This window comes from Copadichromis virginalis, linkage group LG22, assembly GCF_057382275.1.
Source record: "Copadichromis virginalis isolate Kocher_CV1m ecotype Utaka linkage group LG22, C_Virginalis_male_GT1.1, whole genome shotgun sequence".
NCBI classification, from domain to species: domain Eukaryota; kingdom Metazoa; phylum Chordata; class Actinopteri; order Cichliformes; family Cichlidae; genus Copadichromis; species Copadichromis virginalis.
Window position 1 is genome coordinate 9,208,652 of NC_140638.1, and position 18,058 is coordinate 9,226,709.

Consider the following 18,058-nt stretch of genomic DNA (forward strand, 5'->3'; position numbering starts at 1 on the left):
TCACCGAGCATCTTGAATCATCTCTCTGGGACTTAAAGCATAGTCAAAAAGCATTGATTTTGTTTTATTTGTAATTTTTTTTCTCCCCCAGAAGTTGGGGGGAAAAAAAGAAAACTTGTTTATGTTTTGACTGCCAGAGAGTTACAACAAACAAACAAGAGTTTGTGGAAAGTGATGAAGCACTGTGATCTCCTTGAACCTGTTCAACGTTTGTGTGATGGAAGATCAAAGTGCCGTGATTTTTATTTTATTTTATTTTTTTCCCCCAGTAGGGCAATCTTTATACGAGGTATTCTGAATCATTTTGAGGAAAGAAAATGGTAAATGATTCATTGTTTACACTCGTTGTTTACAGTTATAAAAGGAAAAAGAAAAAATGAAAATGCTTTGCTTCATTGGTGGAAGAGGAAGTAGACTTGTATTGTTTCCTTTTGTTTTCCTTGAAATAGATTTTCAGGATTTACATTGAAGCAAAACCAAAAAAGTTGAATGTCGTATGAGCGAGTGTGTGTGTGTGTTGACTGATCTGGGATATCTGTGTGCGCGTGTGTGTGTGCATGTGAGTTGATTTGTGTGTGTGTGTGTGTGTGTGCGTGCGTGCGTGCGAGTTGATTGATCTGGGGTGGGTGTGTGTTTGTGGGTATGTGTGTTTTAAAGAGTGTGTGTGCAGTTGATAAGAGTCATCGTGTTTACATGCAGCCTCACCCAAACAGCTTTATCTCTGTGGATAAATCCAACAGGTTCAGTTGATTTGGAGCCAAATTTGTTACTCATGCATGATTTTAAAAGAATCAAACTGACCTGTTGTTGTAGCTCGAGGCTGCGTGTACGCGAGCTTATCGTGCAGACTGTTTTGTTGGTCAAGTACGATGTCTTAAGTATTGATGTGGGTGTTTACAGTTGTCAGGGATGTGATTTGTTTTTTGTTTTTTTGTTGTTGTTTTTTCTCCTTTTGTTTTTTTCCATCTCCCGCTTGCTCCAGAAGTTGATGTTTGTGGACACACAAAATAATTTCTAATGAGATTTTCTTTTTGTTTTCTTTTTTTCCCCCTTCAGTGGTTTGTGTTCCTACTCACTTCCCTGACAGTCAGTCCATAAACTCCTCTGTGACACAGAAAATTAGATATTTAGCTGAACACCCGAGATCTTTGTGAAATGGTTGGATTTTTACTTTAGGGATGAGATGAAATGAATCTGCCAGCTGTTTCTTAGCTATATATTTGCTGTTTGCGCAGTCAGTTGTAACATTCTTACACTCTAAAGTAACGAGCGCAGCCTCATTTCGACTCAGTCGAATGTTTTGAATTGGGGGGAAGAGTCGTAACCGATAGAAACTACAGCATTAAGTCGATGTTGTTGTTTTGTCGGGCTTAACCTGTCACAGAGGAAGTTATGCTGAATGTAGTCATGAATGTTGGTTTTTGTTGTCGTCATAAAGTCTTTGTATGTGAGTGTTGGCACTCTTTAAATGGAGTGCTGACAGGGGCGGGAGGCAGGGATATTATCAGAAACCTATTCAAAGTTAAAATCAGAGAAAGGGTGAGGACTTGGATACTATAATGAATTTTCTTTTTTCCCTGCTGGTGTAAAACAAAAGTTAACATCTTAATGTGGACTATTAGTGTTAAAGGCTTAAATGCCGCTAATATTTCTACCGTGGATTTGCTGCACTAAAATAGACTCGACCACTGCTGCTGGAGGTTTTTGCCAGATTTTAATGACACACTCAGCAGATTTGCTGTAAGCTGAGCAGCAGTCCCCCTGCAGCTTCGATGCAGAACAGTGGCGGTAAAATTAAAAGTAGATGAAGACAAAGTCGCATGAGTAGAAGTGGGTGCTTATGATCTAAATTGGCAGATAAGTGTTGGTTTAAATTATCCTTTTGTTGAATTGTTCTCCTTCCTTGTACTTACTGGTACTTTTTTTTTTTTTATTTGGCCCTGTTTTCCTAAAACCATGACTAGATTGGACCTGAATTGGTATAAAACAAGATTCCATGTTTCCTCCCTCTTTCCCATAATTTCACCCATTTTTATTTTCACTGAAATGATTTTGATTGGATGACATTTAAAAACACGTTCTTCCATTGTTACTATTAAAAAATGCTTTTGGGTTTCTTTGCCTACAAAATGCATTAAAGAGGCACAAGGTATATTCCAGCAACTCTGTCCTCAATTGTTGTAACATGGAAACGCATATTCGGGGCCTGATAAGAAACTCAATAAATTGACCTGAACTTTACTGGCTGCTGTTGTTGGCTGTTTATTTCTCCACCTTTTTGATTCCATACAACTTCACACATACTTTAGATGAACATCTGTAGCGACCTGATGGGACCAAGCTAAACATGTTGTGCTCTGAAGACGCCAAAAGAAGCAGAAAGATCTGAAATGTCAGTTTGTTGGATTGTTGGCAGTTCTGATTCCACAAATGTTTTTCCAGGATATTTTTAGGGCCTCTAACAATCTGATGAGTCAGACACTGAATTTAAACATTTCATTTTTATGACTACTGAGCTATCCAAACCCTAGTGATATGCTGTATTTTGGGGAGAGAGGTGGGCGGATCAATACAAATATCGATAGTGTGGACACTAATGCTGGTACTCGTATCTGATTGATATTAGCACAATGGGATTAAGACCTTGTGTCTATCCTCTAAGTTCAGTATATAACCCATTTTTATCTGCATGTGAATTGTGGTAAATAAAATATTTTTGGGGAAATGGAAAAGCCACACCTCAAACATACATTATGAAAAATATCTGAACATCTATTTTTATTTATTTAAGTAATTATTACAGAAGGTATGAATCATGATTTAGTGGTCACTCAAGCTACCTTTATAGGTTAAACTTGTATCAGTGTCCTTCTTGGTATCAGCCCTGTATTTACTTGGTGTGGGCTGGATACCAAAGTTTGCAGTATTGCACTTCACTAGTGGAAGATGATAGTACATTTTTCTCTGTGTACTCTGGGTTTGTATGTGTACGTCTTTCTCCACCTTGCTAACTGTTCATCTACTGTTTTGGGCCTCCAGCTAAAAAATGTAAAGGTGCTGCTCGTTGTGTAGCCATAATGGGACAGAGGCCTGTTGTTTGAAAACAATGTTTTTTGTTTGCTTGGAGATCCTCAGGCTACCTTTTGACCTTGAAAGTATTTCTTCTTCACCTTTTACTACAACCGCCCTTAAAACTCCAACCAACCGCCCGCCTATTCTCTCTTAATCGGCGTCAGCGCCCCGCCCCCTTACGGCTGACCGTTCCTTGTTTAGCCAATAATGCTTGAGAATGAGCATTACATCATCTCGAAGCCCGGCCTGCGATTCGTCAAGGACGCCTCATATGACTGATAGATGACTTCGTCAATCATGTCCGCGGATACATGCTCCTTCATCCAATCATCATTTTGCATTGACGAAAAAGGCGGGGCTCCCGCGTCTTCTTCGTTGGTGCCATTGGCTTCAACTTCCGGCTGTATCGTCCTCTGGAAATCACAACGTGAGTAGCATTTGAAAGCTCTGTATTTTATATAACGTGACGCTTCAGTGGAAGCGTGTTGGCGGTTTTGTTCGGCAACTTTTGTCTCACAGATCGGCCGCAGTTTTCCTCCATAAGCAGCAGCGTTTTATCTCCAGGCTGTCAGTTGCTGTTTGTAAAGCTAGCCAGCAAGCTAATCAGGTGCTAAAGGAGCTAGCACGGCTAACGCATTCATGCTTTCTTATACATGAGGCAGTTCCCATTCAGGGTGTTAGCTACAAAAAATTATGAGAGTATATAATAATTGCTGGTTTGTGGACATTTTCATTCTTATTGCATCATTGTTAGTTTAATTTAACCGCCTTCTTTTTACCTTAACTGCAAATGAATGAGTGTGAGCTGTGTGGAAGGAAGGTTAAAGGGACACTACACCTATTCTGCACATGTTCACTCATGAGCAACCTGAGGCACTGCTGTTTTAATGCTTAATTAGTTCAAGCAAACGCTTCCCAAACTCCGAAAGGATCAGTTTGATCTGTCACCGTGATATGCTTTTACATAATTATAAGTTTATGACTTAATGGCAACATCAGAGAGAAACGGGATCCTCCTAGTGGCGCTTGGCAGGTGGTGGGACAGAGTGGTACAGGGTGCTGCTGCTAAAGGTATAGTGCTGTGAAAGAGTAATTACCCCTTATTGTTAAGCCAAACTGTAATTAATCACATTTTTTTGGAAAGTTGAATTGACTTTCAGTAGCCACACCCAGGCCTTATTAATGCAAGAGCTGATGAATTATCAGATCACTTAAATAGAACCTCTGACAAAGTGCAGTAGGTTAAAAGATCTGCAATCATGCAACGATCTACAGAAAACCAAGAACAGATGAGAAACCAAGTTAGTGACATCTGTCACTCTGGAAAGGGTTACAAAGCAATTTCTAAGCCTTTGGGACTTCAGTGAACCACAGTGAGAGCTAAGCTCATTATCCACTAATGGAGAAAACTTCGAACAGTGATGAACCTTCACTGGAGTGGCCAGTTTACCAAAATTACTCCAAAAGAAGTTACAAAAGAGCCAAAAACAACATCTAAAGAACAGCTCTCACTCTAACCCTCACTCAGGGTCAGAGTTCATGATGAAAAAACACAAGAAAGAGACTGGACAAAAATGGCATCCAGGATTTTTACTAAAACGTCTTAATGATCCCCAAGATATCTGGGAAAATATTCTGTGGACTGATGAACGTTTTTAGAAAGGTTTGAATTCCTTTACATCTGAAGTAAAACTAACACAGCGTTTTATTTAAACAAACAACATATCAAACATATCAACAGTCAAACACGGCAGTGGTAGTGTGATGGTCCAGGGCTGCTTTGTTGCTTGATTGCAGTTTTTGCTGCCAATGGTACCTAGTTATTAGGTATAGAGGGCAGGTAGTTTTTAGAGCCAGGTATGTTTGGATAACGTTATTCCTTCATAATTAAGAAAAAAAAGAGAAACAAGAAAGGGCGAAAAAAAATCTACAGCTCTGTATGTTCACACTAATATTTTAAAGTGTATGCGATTTATTACTGTCATTTTGGAAACTATGCTGACTTGAGTTTTTAGTGTGAAAACAGAGGGGTGGGCTACAACACAGGTCTGATGTAGTCAGACTGACTTTGTGTTTGCTGGTTCAACAAAACCAGAAACCCCTGTCAAAGACAACAAGTGTCACAGTAGTGGTTATCATCTTTCCCAGCCCATGCTTTCGGCTCCAAGCTCTGTGTACTAACATAAAAGGCTGTGTCATTTGACGCCTCTGCACAAATGGATCCCTTGAATGCAAGCTGCTTCAGTGATGTTATCAGAGAATAGGGGATGCATATAAGATAAACTTAAAGGTATTCCTGGTGCTTCAGAAAATAATTCATTTTCTGAATTCATTCAAAAGCTGCTATTTTCTACATAATTTCAGTGCTTGTGGGGCCTATTTTGTAATGGTTTGTATCACAGATTTGTTTTGGGGTGAGTGGAAATGTCTGATCAGACATTATCTGATTTATATCACATTTAGAGGGAGGAGAATTGGTGATGGTTCCTCTCAGTTTTAAACCCAAATCTGAACATAATCTCCTCTGGACCAGCTCATGTCCTCAGCTGAAGTCACCACAGTGATCTTACCAGGTTAAGAGAGTCACCATCATGACATGAAAACTCTGACTTTAAAACTCCAGTTTTGTTCAACAACATACCCTGCTCAAGTCACTCAGGACTATTTTAAGTGTGGAGTGGACCGATAACTCAGCTCATTAACTTTTTGCCGTCCTGGGGAACTAGAACCAGCTCAGGATGATTGACTGGTTGGTCTAAATCATAAGACTCCAAGCTTATGAATCCCTTGTATCCATACTGAAGTGCTTTTCTGACAGTTGCTAAACAATAGCATCTGACTCTTTGTGGTGGGGCTCTGTTACTGTGCTGGGTTCAGTTTTGATGCTCAAAGTTAGTTGATAATGTTGTAATTGATATGGATAAAATATGAGTAGTCTCTAGGTTTGCCTGTGTTATTGACATATTTGTATTATACTTATACTAACAGTGCTGATTGTTGAAAAGAAACCTATTCTGCTCATATCGAGCTCCACATGTTTACTGCAGAGGCTTTACAGCGTTCTAGTCCAAAATAATCCATGACCTAGGCCTTTAATTCAGGGCCTTGATATACTCTCAGTTCCTCCCCCATCTGTAACTAGCTGCTTAAGCTTCTTTTCCTGTAAGCCAACATTGTTCTGAGTGGCTGACCCTCACAAACAGAAGGTTAAAACAGTAAGTGGGTCACAGACAGAGTTATTTGCCTGGAGATATTGGGGATATCAGCTATTATTGACATCATACAGCACAAAGAGTAGAAAAGCTGCTGGAACCATGACTTGAGTGCGTGTTGTAACAGTATATATACAGGATATGAGAGAAAATGAAGAAAACCATAACAAGTTTCCTTTAACGTTTCCTCAGCTTGTACTGGCAGTCTGTTATTGCGTTATAAATCAGCTACTCACTCTGTCCTTCCCTCTCTGTCTCTGTGTTTCTGTCCTGGCTATTCAGAATGGGCAGTGTTTTGGCTGCCAGCTCCCCCAACCCACCACCACCAGCCTCGGGCGGCACTCCTGCCCCTGGCTTGACGGTGCCTCCGGGCTTTGGGATGCCTCCAGTTTCCGCAGTTATACCCCAGACTGGGGAAACCTCTGCTCAGCAGCAGGAGTCAGAAAATGCTTTGCCCAATCCAGGGGCGTTTGACGAGTGTCATCGGAAGTGCAAAGGTAAGAGGAGCAGATTGAAAAAAATGTTTATTGGAGTGGAATGTCTGTTTGCTCTCGATTTGTCTTACCTGTGTGTGTTTTCTCCTCAGAGGTTTTTCCTTTGCAGATGGAAGGCGTGAAGCTAGTTGTTAATAAAGGTCTTAGCAATCACTTCCAGGTCAGTTAAGCTCATTTAACCTTGTTATTAGCTTGGCTAAAATTGGCTGTCTCGACTGATATCTGTGTACCCAAATGTTCAAGGATGGTGTGATGAAGATAGTTAGATTATATACACTTAAGATTCCCTCTGTCTGTAGAATGAGAGGGGGAATAAATACTGGAAGCAAAATAAGATTGTGTCAAACTTTGGCATTGACGCAGGTTTTTACAGTCATTGCATGACTGAAGCGATTCTCCTTTATGTCGATTCATGAAGTCCAGCAACATATTTCAAACTCAGATTTTACGGTGTCGTTTTAGTCTAAAGTTTTGCCGTCACTGGACTGTTTTCAGCGAACTGTAATAAATGTGAATAAAGTGCATTTTTAATCTGCGTGCTTGCAGGTGATTCACACTGTGCTGCTGAGCACCACTGGAGATTCCCTCTACAGGTTCGGTGCTACGTATGTTGGATCGAAGCAGACGGGTCCAGCAGAGGTGTGAAGCCTTAAATTCAATGTGAATCTCATCTTTACGCTGTGGTTTAAACTGTTATACAAACACTCTCCTGTTGTTCAGTCTTTTCCAGTCATGGTGGGAGACATGGACAACAGCGGCAGCCTTAACGCCCAGATCATCCACCAGATCACCAACAGGATACGATCCAAAGTGGCCTTCCAGGTGAAACCTCTTACTGCTGTCTGGACTTTTTTCCCTTTAATACAACCATCAAAATGTGTGGGTCGAGTGGGGCTCTGCAGTGACTCTTGTTAACAATTCACTGCAGTTTTTAGTAATTTCTTTAAAAATAAAAATGTTTTACTCCATAGAAAGAAAATAATAAAAACAATCCAACCAACTTTGGCCGTCTAGTGTGCCACCATACTTTTTAATAGATCATTCAACAGTTCAAACAAGTTAAAGGCTTTGGACTTTATCAGACTGAGCCAGTGTTTTAATATATTTTGAAGTCTTCACAAAATCACAGTTTACACTTTACGAATGATTGATTTTGGGGGGGGGGGGTTCCCACTAATTTCAGACTAGAGTCAGCTGATGTTTTTATATATTATATAAAGGCAACGTTTGAAGACCTCCCCAGTACCCTAAATGGCCAATTTTGACACATAAGTATATATTAATTAAGATGTGTTTGATGACTATAAGAATAGTTTTCAGTTTTTCTGAGGGTAGCTGCCTATGCAGAGACCACCCTCTGTACCCTCTGTTGCAGACCCATTTAATTTGTTCCATAAGCAGGCCTGAAATATTACAGAAACCTCTCTGTTAAACAAACAGCCTCATGGATTACTCCTAGTTGGCTTTCAAGGGGTAAAGACTAAAAGAATGTGTCATGTTGGCATTGTTTTTACTTTTTACATTTACAGTTTATTCATATATTTTCCGTTGTGATAAGACGTGCCATTTTGACATAAATCCCCTCGGAGCACTTTGTGCCAGTCACATTTCCAGTTAAACCTGCTTTCAGCTGGTCCCTTATTCACCAGGGGTCACCACAGCAGGCACCTCTGCATGTTTGACAGATTTTTCCACCGGACTCTCTGACACAACCCTGTGGGATAAAACTAGGGATGCGTCACTTGTTAGCAGCCACATTTCCAGTTATCTTTGATTATTAAGCACCAGATGTGCAGAGTGTCTATATCTGCTCCATCATTATACAGGAGAAGTTGCTGGGTTTTTTCATGGTCAGATTCTTATTTTTATCTTTATTTTTTCATGTGGCGAGAAGTTTCTACGCTCAAAAATGTCTTCTGAGATGTTTCCATTTTATGTGTTATTGTTCTTGCACGATTCTAACTGTTAAATATGTTGTATCCTCAGACACAGCAAAACAAATTTGTGAACTGGCAGGGCGACGCTGAGTTCAGGGGAGAAGATTTTACTGCAACTGTCACGCTCGGAAACCCAGATGTCCTTGTTGGCTCTGGTAGGTCATCAGTCACAGACGCTGTGCAGGTCACTGTTACTGTTGTCTGTTCTTTTAAATTGGTGAAAAGCAGCTATGTAGTCAGACAAAACCAAAACTGTGATCTGCATCTGAACATCTGTTGTCATCTTGCTGTCGTGCACCTGTCAGGTATCGTCGTCGCACACTACCTCCAGTCCATAACGCCGGCTCTGGCTCTGGGAGGGGAGCTGGTTTATCACCGCAGGCCTGGAGAGGAGGGCTCAGTAATGTCTTTAGTTGGCAGATACACAGGTGAGACACAGTTTAAAGATTAATACAAAGCCTGAACTATAACGTCAGACACATGTCCTAACTGATAGATTTACTTCTCTGTAGGCAACAACTACATCGCCACTTTAACACTCGGCTCAGCGGGAGCTCATGCATCTTACTACCATAAAGCCAACGATCAGGTAACCGCATCCGCATGCATCCTTTTTGTAAGAAAGGACTCAGTATTTTTACAGTCGGCCTTCATGATGATCGGTCTCTTCTACAGTTACAGGTCGGTGTGGAGTTTGAGGCGAGTGCCCGCATGCAAGACACCAGTATGTCGTTTGGCTACCAGCTAGATGTCCCTAAAGCAAATTTACAATTTAAAGGTAAAGATGTGCACGTTTGGTAAAATAATTTCAGGAGAGCAGTTTCATCTTCATCCATCGCTGCATTTTATTTGCAGCCAAATTTTTGTGACAGATTATAGAACAAAGTCGACGTTATAAATGTGCTTTGTCATTTATAGCATTTTTAGAGTTTTTATAAACCTTGTGGTGTCAAATATGAGCTGTGAAGATCTGAAGTTGCTTGCATCAGAAATTGCCCACCTAGCAACAAAACTGTGTCCCAGTTTTATAAGCCCCTCAGAATTTCCAAATGATTATACATTTAAAAAAAAAGGTAATTTTAAAGCAGTCGAGCTTAAATCTGCCCCGTCGTCCCATCCTTAGGTTGTTCACTTCTTCCAGGGTGAGTATAGGATGTATTTGATGAGTTTTGGCTCTCGAGCTGCTGTCTCACTGCTCTTGGTGATGAGGAACTGACGAGGAACTCTCATCACAGCCTCCAGACTGTGCTGACACCCCCACACACAGCTGGTTAGGGCACCACTGCTTCATTGGGTTAGTTTTGTTTGAGTGAAGTTGGATGAGTTTTGGGATAGTGAATATATTGGACAAAGGATGCTGAATATGGAGCTGCTGGGAAAGAGAAGATTCACGGATGTAGTGTGGCACAAGGATGCTGGGATAGTGTGATCTGCCTCCTGAAAGAAGACAAATTTGGAGTCAAACTAGCATCACAGCAGCTTGACAAACCCTCATGGTTTATGTTCTGTGAGATAACATTTGTGTTTTTTGTCAATGGGATCTGGTAGGTTTACCAAACAGAAATGTAACTGCTGCAGTAAGAAAATAAGTCCTCATTAGTTTTTATCTCATCCAACCAATGGACAGATGAGTTTGTGGTGTGGCGAGCTTACACACAACGATCCCTTGTTGTGTGTCCACTTAAATTGTGCTTAAGGTCATACTGCTGCCCAATAACAAGAAAGCGACTCACTTTCTGGACAAGAACCGCCATTAAGGCAGAGGAGGCCGCTACAGTATTCTGCTGAATGATAGATGTTGCCACATTACTGCCACATAATGCTGATGTAGGAAGAGAAGAAGCCAGAACTGGAAGCAAAGACATTGCTGGGTGTATTTTTCCCCCCCACAAAGTCTCATCCCAGTGTAATGTTCCAAAATCACTCAAATGGAGGTAAAAACTGACACGATCACACCCAGCTGTGAAACGCACCAGGTTAGAAAAATCCAGAGGTGTACATATACACAAAGGCTTTCTCAATTTGAGAGTTTTTCTTACTTTAAATCTGCCGTTCTGCCTCTTTCAGGTTCAATTGACAGTAACTGGATAGTTGGGGCAACGTTGGAAAAGAAGTTGCTCCCGCTGCCCCTCTCTCTGGCCCTCTCCGGCTTCCTCAACCACCGCAAAAACAAGTTCCAGTGCGGTTTTGGCGTCAACATCGGTTAGGCCGACGTAGTGCCGGCTCACAAACGGCGCAGACGCACCACTGACCTAGAGACTTTACCACGGAAACTGCCGGTGACCTCTTTGGTAGATTTGACCAATAATTATAGTGCTGGTTTCCTCAAATCATTTTTCACCACATGTGGTGAATATAAGCGGTTAATATAAATCTACATTTGACTCTAATCCTTAAAGACGAATCCCCTCGATGATCAGTAGTGTGATGAATAATGTTACCTGTCAGGAACAAGCAGACCCTCGTCATAAACAGACACATAGACAGCAGGCGGACGTAACATTAGAAGACAGATTTACAGAGCTCTTTGTTTGAGTTCAGTGCCTGTCATATTTATTTTTTATTTTGCTCCTGATTTAAACATTTCTCTTATTAATATTTTTTTTTTTTACCATTAAGTCTGTCTTGGTGTGCAGTGAGTGAAAGAAGTATCAGTTGTTGGTTACAGACAAGTTTACCAGGTGTTAGGAAGGAGTGTACTGTACTGTATGTCATGTTCACAATGCATCACTTGTTTTGTTGCCTTTTTTATGTTACATACATACTGAACAGTATATATGAGCTGTATATACCTCTTCAAAGCTGATCAATACAATTTCTTACAAAAACTGGACGTTGTGCTCGTTTCCTTCTGTCAACGTCAACTTTTTTTTTTTAAGAGCCATTTGTAGCTGCTGTGTGCGTACTCCTGAACCTTCAGGAGTTGAGCAATCATACTTTGCACACAGGTACATCTTATCTAATATCAGATATTATGTTGTTGCCATGTTGCCTAGCAACACTCTACCAATGGGATAAATGTTTTTAGGCTTTAGCCACCTACAACACTTTATAAAAAACTATTGTATCACTTTTTTATTTCACATCTTATTCATACCCACTTGTTAAATTATCTATGATATGCTGCCTGACATCCACCTAGCAATGGCACTACCATGACCATTTTTTAGCCTTTATACTCCTGCAGCATATTGTGAAAGCATCAGTTGCTCTCCTCAACAATATATCGTTTATTTCACAGAATTTGAATTACCTCTGCCTGGCAACCTTCAAGAATGACCCAGTTTTGGCAGATAATCAGCATCTGTCATCAGTCTGCTTCAGGGTTGTAGCAGAGCTGGAGCCTGGGTGTCATAGGGCGAGAAGAAGCCTACACCTGATCACAGGTTTGTGAGGAGGAACTAAAGGCATTCTCATCATCTGTGATGACAAAAAAACTTCAATTTCACCCCTCACAGCACGTAACTGGTTACTTCACCGCTATCTTATTGGATTAGTTCTGTTTGAGTGGAGCTAAATGAGTAGACAAGGCAGCAGAATCACCGATTAACCAAAAATGCGTGATTCTGGACTGGGGGAGGAAGCTACAGAGTCAAGGAGAACATGGAAACTCATCCCACAGACATCCCACGCTGGATTCAAACCCAGGACTTTCTTGTTGTGAGGCAGCAATGCTGATCTGCATACCACGTATAAACAATCTACCACGCCAAGTTTTTTTTTCTGTTGTCAGTGTAACTAAGCTTGCCAATCGGTACTGTAGTATGGGTATGTACTGAATCAGTATCCCACATTTTGATTGATTCTAGTTTCCAGATGTCCACAAATGCATCACAAGAAACATGTGGCTCAAAGAGAGGATCAATCGATTTCTACTGTACAACTGAAACTGTTTGTGGCTGTGCGTTAATAGTTCTAATAGAAAAAGAGGAATACACAAGTGCAATGAACATACCACAGAAGTTCAGAAAGAAACGTCAGCTTCCATTCATGTTTATAGTAAGTTGAGGAACTGTAATAAATTACAGCTTATTTGTCATATTCAAATGGCAAATCTATAACATGCAGTTTTAATGTTTAATGTCAAAAGTTCAGGCTCAGCTTTGGTAAATGCCCCTCATTGACCCACACAAACTCTTTGCCTTATATTTATTGTAGTTTGTGGGCATCACATCTCCTGGTCTGCACCATTAGGATCCAACGACAGTTTAACTTTAATATCATAAACTATTAGAAACTGAAAGTAAATATATTCTATGGTGGAAAATAGATCAGAATTAGCCCCTCTTAGTCTGCCTTACAATGTCCTAAAAAGAAGACAAAACCCACAAATCAATAAGAGGTGGCATTAATCACTTTCTAACAAATTGAAAGTAAAACAGAACTTTTGAATGAAATCTTTCACATATATCATTTTGTGCTCGGAGTACAACAGAGTGAGCTGCTTGAATAACTGTTTCATTTGCTTCAATCTCTCTATGCGTCATTTGAATTGTTCATCAGTTTATCTTGGGTTGGAGACTTTGCTCCTTTGTCTTATCAGGTTGTTGTGGGAACAGCCAAAGGACTTTTCTCTGTTAAGATATTTTCTCCCGCATGTTAGATCCATAAACCAGAAGTACATCCCAGAGGCTGTTTGTCACAACAGCAATATTTTTAGATGTATTTAATAAAAGAAGTTGGAGACAGGTAGTAAAAACTAATGGAAAAAGTAAATAGAACAAGTGGAAGTATAAATAATAGATATAAATCAATTTGAGACATGAGAGATGCACATGTTTAATTGGTATGAAAATAGTGATCCTTCAGGATTATCAGCCTATAGAACATAAACATCATGACAAATTGCACTCCTCCAGTGACATTTAAAGCTTAACATGTATACCAGTACATATATGAGCGCCACTGAAGCTTGGTATTTACTTATGATGAATAGTTATTGACCTTGGGGCACCTATTTACCGCTACTACTAATCTGTAGGTGAGCGATACATTATGCTATTTTAGATGGAGGGTGTCAAACCTTTGGCCCACCAAAAGGTCCTTTGCAAAGTATGAAAATTCCAGAGAAGTATTTTAACTATTCACAATGCTCTAAATTTAAAGGTTTGTTGTGCTGTGTAATTACAAACTGAATGTGGAAAAAAAACAAGATCATAAAACTAAAGTGAGTTTGACCCCCCCCCCCTCCCCCCCATTTCCCCCCCATTCCCCAACTGGTAAGATCAATGTTCAACTTTTTACGAGTAAAGCTTTTCAGAGATTAAACATGCTCGTTGAATTACTGACACACCTTTAATGATAATCAAGACGCAGAAAATGCAGAACTTCTGGATTTTTATTTCATAAAACAGACAGGAGTGAAGATGAAATAAATATTTGGTTTGTGATACAGAGAAAGCGCTTAAGGCTTAAGACTGAGACAGAGTCCATTTACTGGCCGATCTTGGTGAAGGTTTTCCACAGGGCGTTCAGCTGAGTCTGCAGGTCCTTAGCGCTGGAGTCCAGCCGTTCCCTCAGCTCGTCTCCATAGGGAGCCAACCTCTGCTGGATCTCCTGGGTTTTCTGAGCCACCTGGGTCTCAAAGCTCTGGGTCAGGGGCATCATGTTCCTCTGAAACTCCTCCAGGCTCTGCTCCATCTTCTGTTTCATGTTCTCGGTGTAGGGAACCATCTGGGCCTGCAGCTGGCTCATGCTCTGCTCCAGCTGCTCCTTCAGCTCCTGGCTCTTCTGCTGCAGGACGGCCTTCATGGGCTCTGGGTCCATGGCCTGAGCGTAGGCTTCAGCTCCACTCTTCAGCTCATCCACCTTGGTCTGGATCTTCGCCACCATCTCCTCTGCGTTGGTGCCCATAGAGGCCAGGTCTTTCTCCAGGCGAGCCTTCAGCTGCTCGGCCTCCTGGGAGAACTGAGTCATGAAGTTCTGGGTCAAAGGAGCCACCTGAGTGTGCAGCGTAGCGACGTATTGATTCACGGTGTCGGCGCTCTGAGAGATCTTGGTGCTGATACACAGAAACAGGAAGTTATTAAACTGAAAACATATAATATATGTACATATTTTGTACTTCTTCAGACTCCTCATGCTGACTCTTACTTCACTTCCTCTCCCAGCTGGGACTCTCTGATCTGCTTCAGGGACTCCTCAGCGGTTTGTGTGGCCTTTGCAACATAATCCCAAAAGGCATCTTTCACCACTTCCAGGTTGGACTTGGGAGGCTCTGGCCACAGGATGTTGGCGTTGCAAACTGTGGATGAAAGCAGACGGTTAATTTGATCAGCTGTGATTTAAAATGGGTTCCGCTTTTAATTTGAAGAGAAGATTTACTCACCGGAGAAAAGAGCGAGAACGATGAGCGTCTTCATGATTGAAGTTGATGCTGTTGGATGAAGAGAACAGGTGCTTAGTTTAAAGCTGGATTTAGTGGTTGATTTAAGATTATATAGTTTGAAATAAGATCTTTTACCTTACAGATGCAGCTTGTCTCTTCTTCACTGTCTGATGGTTTGTGCTGTGCAGACGACTGCTCGCGGGCTTTATAGCGACGCTGAAGGTTAAAGTCCTCCTCTGGTTGCCCCGCTGGACAGTTTCTTGTCACTGTTGTGACTCCACGTCACAATCTTAGTGTTTCCATATCTTATGATACAGGCTTACTGGAATCTGGCTTGGTTAGAGTAGTTTTTCTTTAGGTTTGAACATCCTAAACAGAATCAGGTGCAGCAGAAAACAACTCGTGAAAGCTTTTTTTTTCAGGAGAAACACAGGAAAACCAGGTTGCCTCTCCTGTAATTTCCATTTGAGGCTGTCTAGATTTCCTCCATAGACCACCATGTTTAAGTCTTTATTTGTATTGATGAAATAAAGACGAGACTGGTACAAAAATTGTTTTGGGTCTCTTTGGTTGGTTTACACCTTTATAACAACTGTATGGTCTTTCTTTTATTTTTATTTAGTCATCTATTTGGATTTTATTAAAGGCTTAGAGTTAAGGGGAGTGGCCGCTTTGACTGACAGGTGCGCCAACACAAGCAGCCGTTGACCTCACCTCCACTGATATGAGTCACTGAACTGCACCTATTTACCGTTTTTGTTCTGCTCGTGGCTTCTGAGACTGTGTTAATGGAAATTTGGGACAAATTAGACTTTTAAAGTTGCATGTGAAATAGAAACAAACTGACATAAACCAAGTGAAAAGTCTATAACAATGGTTGGACGTTAACTGAACCCAAACTTTAACCACTGGTGGATTTTCAGAGGTGAAGAAGTCTTCTGTTGCCCTAATTAGTAGATGCCTACTACTATTTGTGCTGATCGGTGTGTTAAATATCTGCCCATCTGATCTCAGAGACCAACAAGCAAACTCTCAGACACTTTGTTAATGAATTTAAACCTAACTAAATGAATATAGCACGCTTCATATACCACAAATCCAGGAATTATGAACTATTAATGTTTCTTCAAGTTATTTTTGTACCATTTTCTGGACCTTTGTACCTGATCTTGCACATGAATGGTTTCTGTCTTTTATATACAGTCTATGGCTTTTTGATGGCTCGACAGATACTTTATTGATCCCACAATTACTGTGCTACAGCAGCAGACTAAAGAATAAAAATATGCACACAGTGAGGGCTTTAAAACATGAGAGAAATTAAAGAAATATTTACATACACAGTATGTGAAGTTAGTGAAAGACTAATAAAAGCAAGACTCATTGACCACACAGCTTTACAGCTACGAAGGTTTCCAGGATTTGTAACGTGATTGGACGGCACGTCTCAGAGAACATAACCCAGCCCTAACCTCGTACACGCTGCCCTCATAGTTCCACCTCACTCTTCCCAAATACGTAGCCTTACACTTAACATCTGTACAGCTACACAATTTTAATTCTGTAAACTATTAGAAACTGAATGAAAATCTTTTCAGTCTACCAACTTCCACACGCTTGTTTCAGTTGCTTCAAGGTCTTTTTTCATATATATATATATATATATATATATATATATATATATATATATACACATCATTTGAAAACAGCGTGGTGTTTATCAGCAGTTTGTCCTGAGAGGAAGACTTTAGCTTCTCTTATCAGTTTGTTGAGAGGGAACAGCCAAAGGACGTTCTTTAGTGAAGATAATTTTCAGATCAGAGGGCACCAAGTCTGACTCACACTTGACTGACCTGAGATTTCTTTGTGACACACGCTGTTTGCACTGCAGTAAAACAAATTACATCTACTGTTTCTCACTTTAAAATCAAAACAATGCCTAAAGTTTTTTTTTTTATTCAACCTTTATTGAGACTCTGTGATGAAGTGAATCTGTAAAACCAGATGGGTCAGTTACATATGTACAATAGAGAAATGGTAGAAACTCGACTGTTTACATGGACAACTTGATTATTAATGTGTAACTCATAAAAATTCTAGTTTTCTCTCACTAGATGGAGCTGCCAGGCTGGAGGGAAACCTCAGAGAAGGTCTGTGGATGGATAGCAGCAAAAAGAAGAAGAAAAAGAAGCAGATAATTAAAATTAAGTTAAAATAAAGATAGCATTAAGGCTTTAACAAAAACAATAATATGTTTTAAATGAAAATTTTTAGGGAAGTATTTAGCTGCTCTTTTAATCCACTACTGTAAATAAATCAATTTAACAAGTGAAAAACTTCTTTTTCTTAAAGTTGCCAGTACTTAGCTGGACATTTAGATTAACTTGATTTTTCTCATTTAGGAGTACAAATGAATTAGTTCCAGACAAATATTTGCCAGTTCTTAGAAATTAAATTACTCTAAGTACAGTGAAAGAGTTCCCTTACCATGACTGTCCTGAGTCAAAGTATGTGAACTGTACTTGTTGTTGTTGTTGTTTTTTAGTTTTTTTTTAAGGAAGCAAGTTTGCATAACTTTTTAAAGTAGGGGAAACTTCCGGATTTTCCGGTGCAGTAGAATAACTGTTGCAGGACTGGAAATGACTGGGAGAAGAAGATGAAGACGATGGTGACGATGCTAGTCTGGCTTATGGAAATGTGTTAAAAACCAACACAACATGTGGCTCCAACATCCCCTCAGAGGATGAATTGAAAGAAACATTCATTTTAAATTACCTGCCTGTCAGAGTCTTTGTACTTGTGATTTATGTGTTTTAATGCTTAGTTTTACTTTCTTTACTGTCCTTCCTTCCTTGCTCTGAAGTGTTTCCCCTTTTCTTCCTCCCCCTCTCTACATCTCAGTGTTGTCTCAGTGAGTTAACTGTTTCATTATTTATTTATTATATATTAATTTTGAGGGTTTGCTCCTCGTGGTCTCATCTATCTTTGTTGTTTTCCTTTTCTCTAATTCTACCC

The 18,058-nt window shown here is 40.3% G+C and overlaps 2 protein-coding genes across 2 annotated transcripts; one reads left to right on the plus strand and one right to left on the minus strand.

Annotated features, from left to right (window-relative positions):
• Positions 1-3,341: 3,341 nt before the first annotated feature.
• tomm40l (translocase of outer mitochondrial membrane 40 homolog, like) lies at positions 3,342-11,548 on the plus strand. The gene is made up of 10 exons (XM_085445968.1): positions 3,342-3,499; positions 6,567-6,781; positions 6,871-6,938; positions 7,325-7,417; positions 7,499-7,600; positions 8,765-8,870; positions 9,021-9,143; positions 9,228-9,304; positions 9,391-9,493; positions 10,783-11,548. Exons 2-10 carry the CDS (start codon positions 6,568-6,570, stop codon positions 10,920-10,922), a joined length of 1,026 nt encoding a protein of 341 aa, XP_085302094.1. The 5' UTR covers positions 3,342-3,499; position 6,567; the 3' UTR covers positions 10,923-11,548.
• A 2,487-nt stretch (positions 11,549-14,035) lies between these two features.
• On the minus strand, positions 14,036-15,225 carry LOC146682693 (uncharacterized). The gene is made up of 4 exons (XM_085445969.1): positions 15,179-15,225; positions 15,044-15,091; positions 14,809-14,959; positions 14,036-14,716 (listed from the first exon to the last, which is right to left on the minus strand). The coding sequence occupies exons 2-4, from the start codon at positions 15,075-15,077 to the stop codon at positions 14,149-14,151; spliced, it is 753 nt and encodes a 250-aa protein (XP_085302095.1). The 5' UTR covers positions 15,078-15,091; positions 15,179-15,225; the 3' UTR covers positions 14,036-14,148.
• Positions 15,226-18,058: the final 2,833 nt, after the last annotated feature.

Excerpts from the sequence above, each read along its gene's own strand:
- tomm40l (XM_085445968.1), top strand. The coding sequence starts at position 6,568 with ATGGGCAGTGTTTTGGCTGCCAGCTCCCCCAACCCACCACCACCAGCC. Across the intron at positions 6,939-7,324 it reads GTCTTAGCAATCACTTCCAG|GTGATTCACACTGTGCTGCT; the intron begins GTCAGTTAAGCT and ends GCGTGCTTGCAG. Across the intron at positions 8,871-9,020 it reads AGATGTCCTTGTTGGCTCTG|GTATCGTCGTCGCACACTAC; the intron begins GTAGGTCATCAG and ends TGCACCTGTCAG.
- LOC146682693 (XM_085445969.1), bottom strand. The coding sequence starts at position 15,077 with ATGAAGACGCTCATCGTTCTCGCTCTTTTCTCCG. Across the intron at positions 14,960-15,043 it reads CGTTCTCGCTCTTTTCTCCG|TTTGCAACGCCAACATCCTG; the intron begins GTGAGTAAATCT and ends TTTCATCCACAG. Across the intron at positions 14,717-14,808 it reads CAGCTGGGAGAGGAAGTGAA|CACCAAGATCTCTCAGAGCG; the intron begins GTAAGAGTCAGC and ends TCTGTGTATCAG.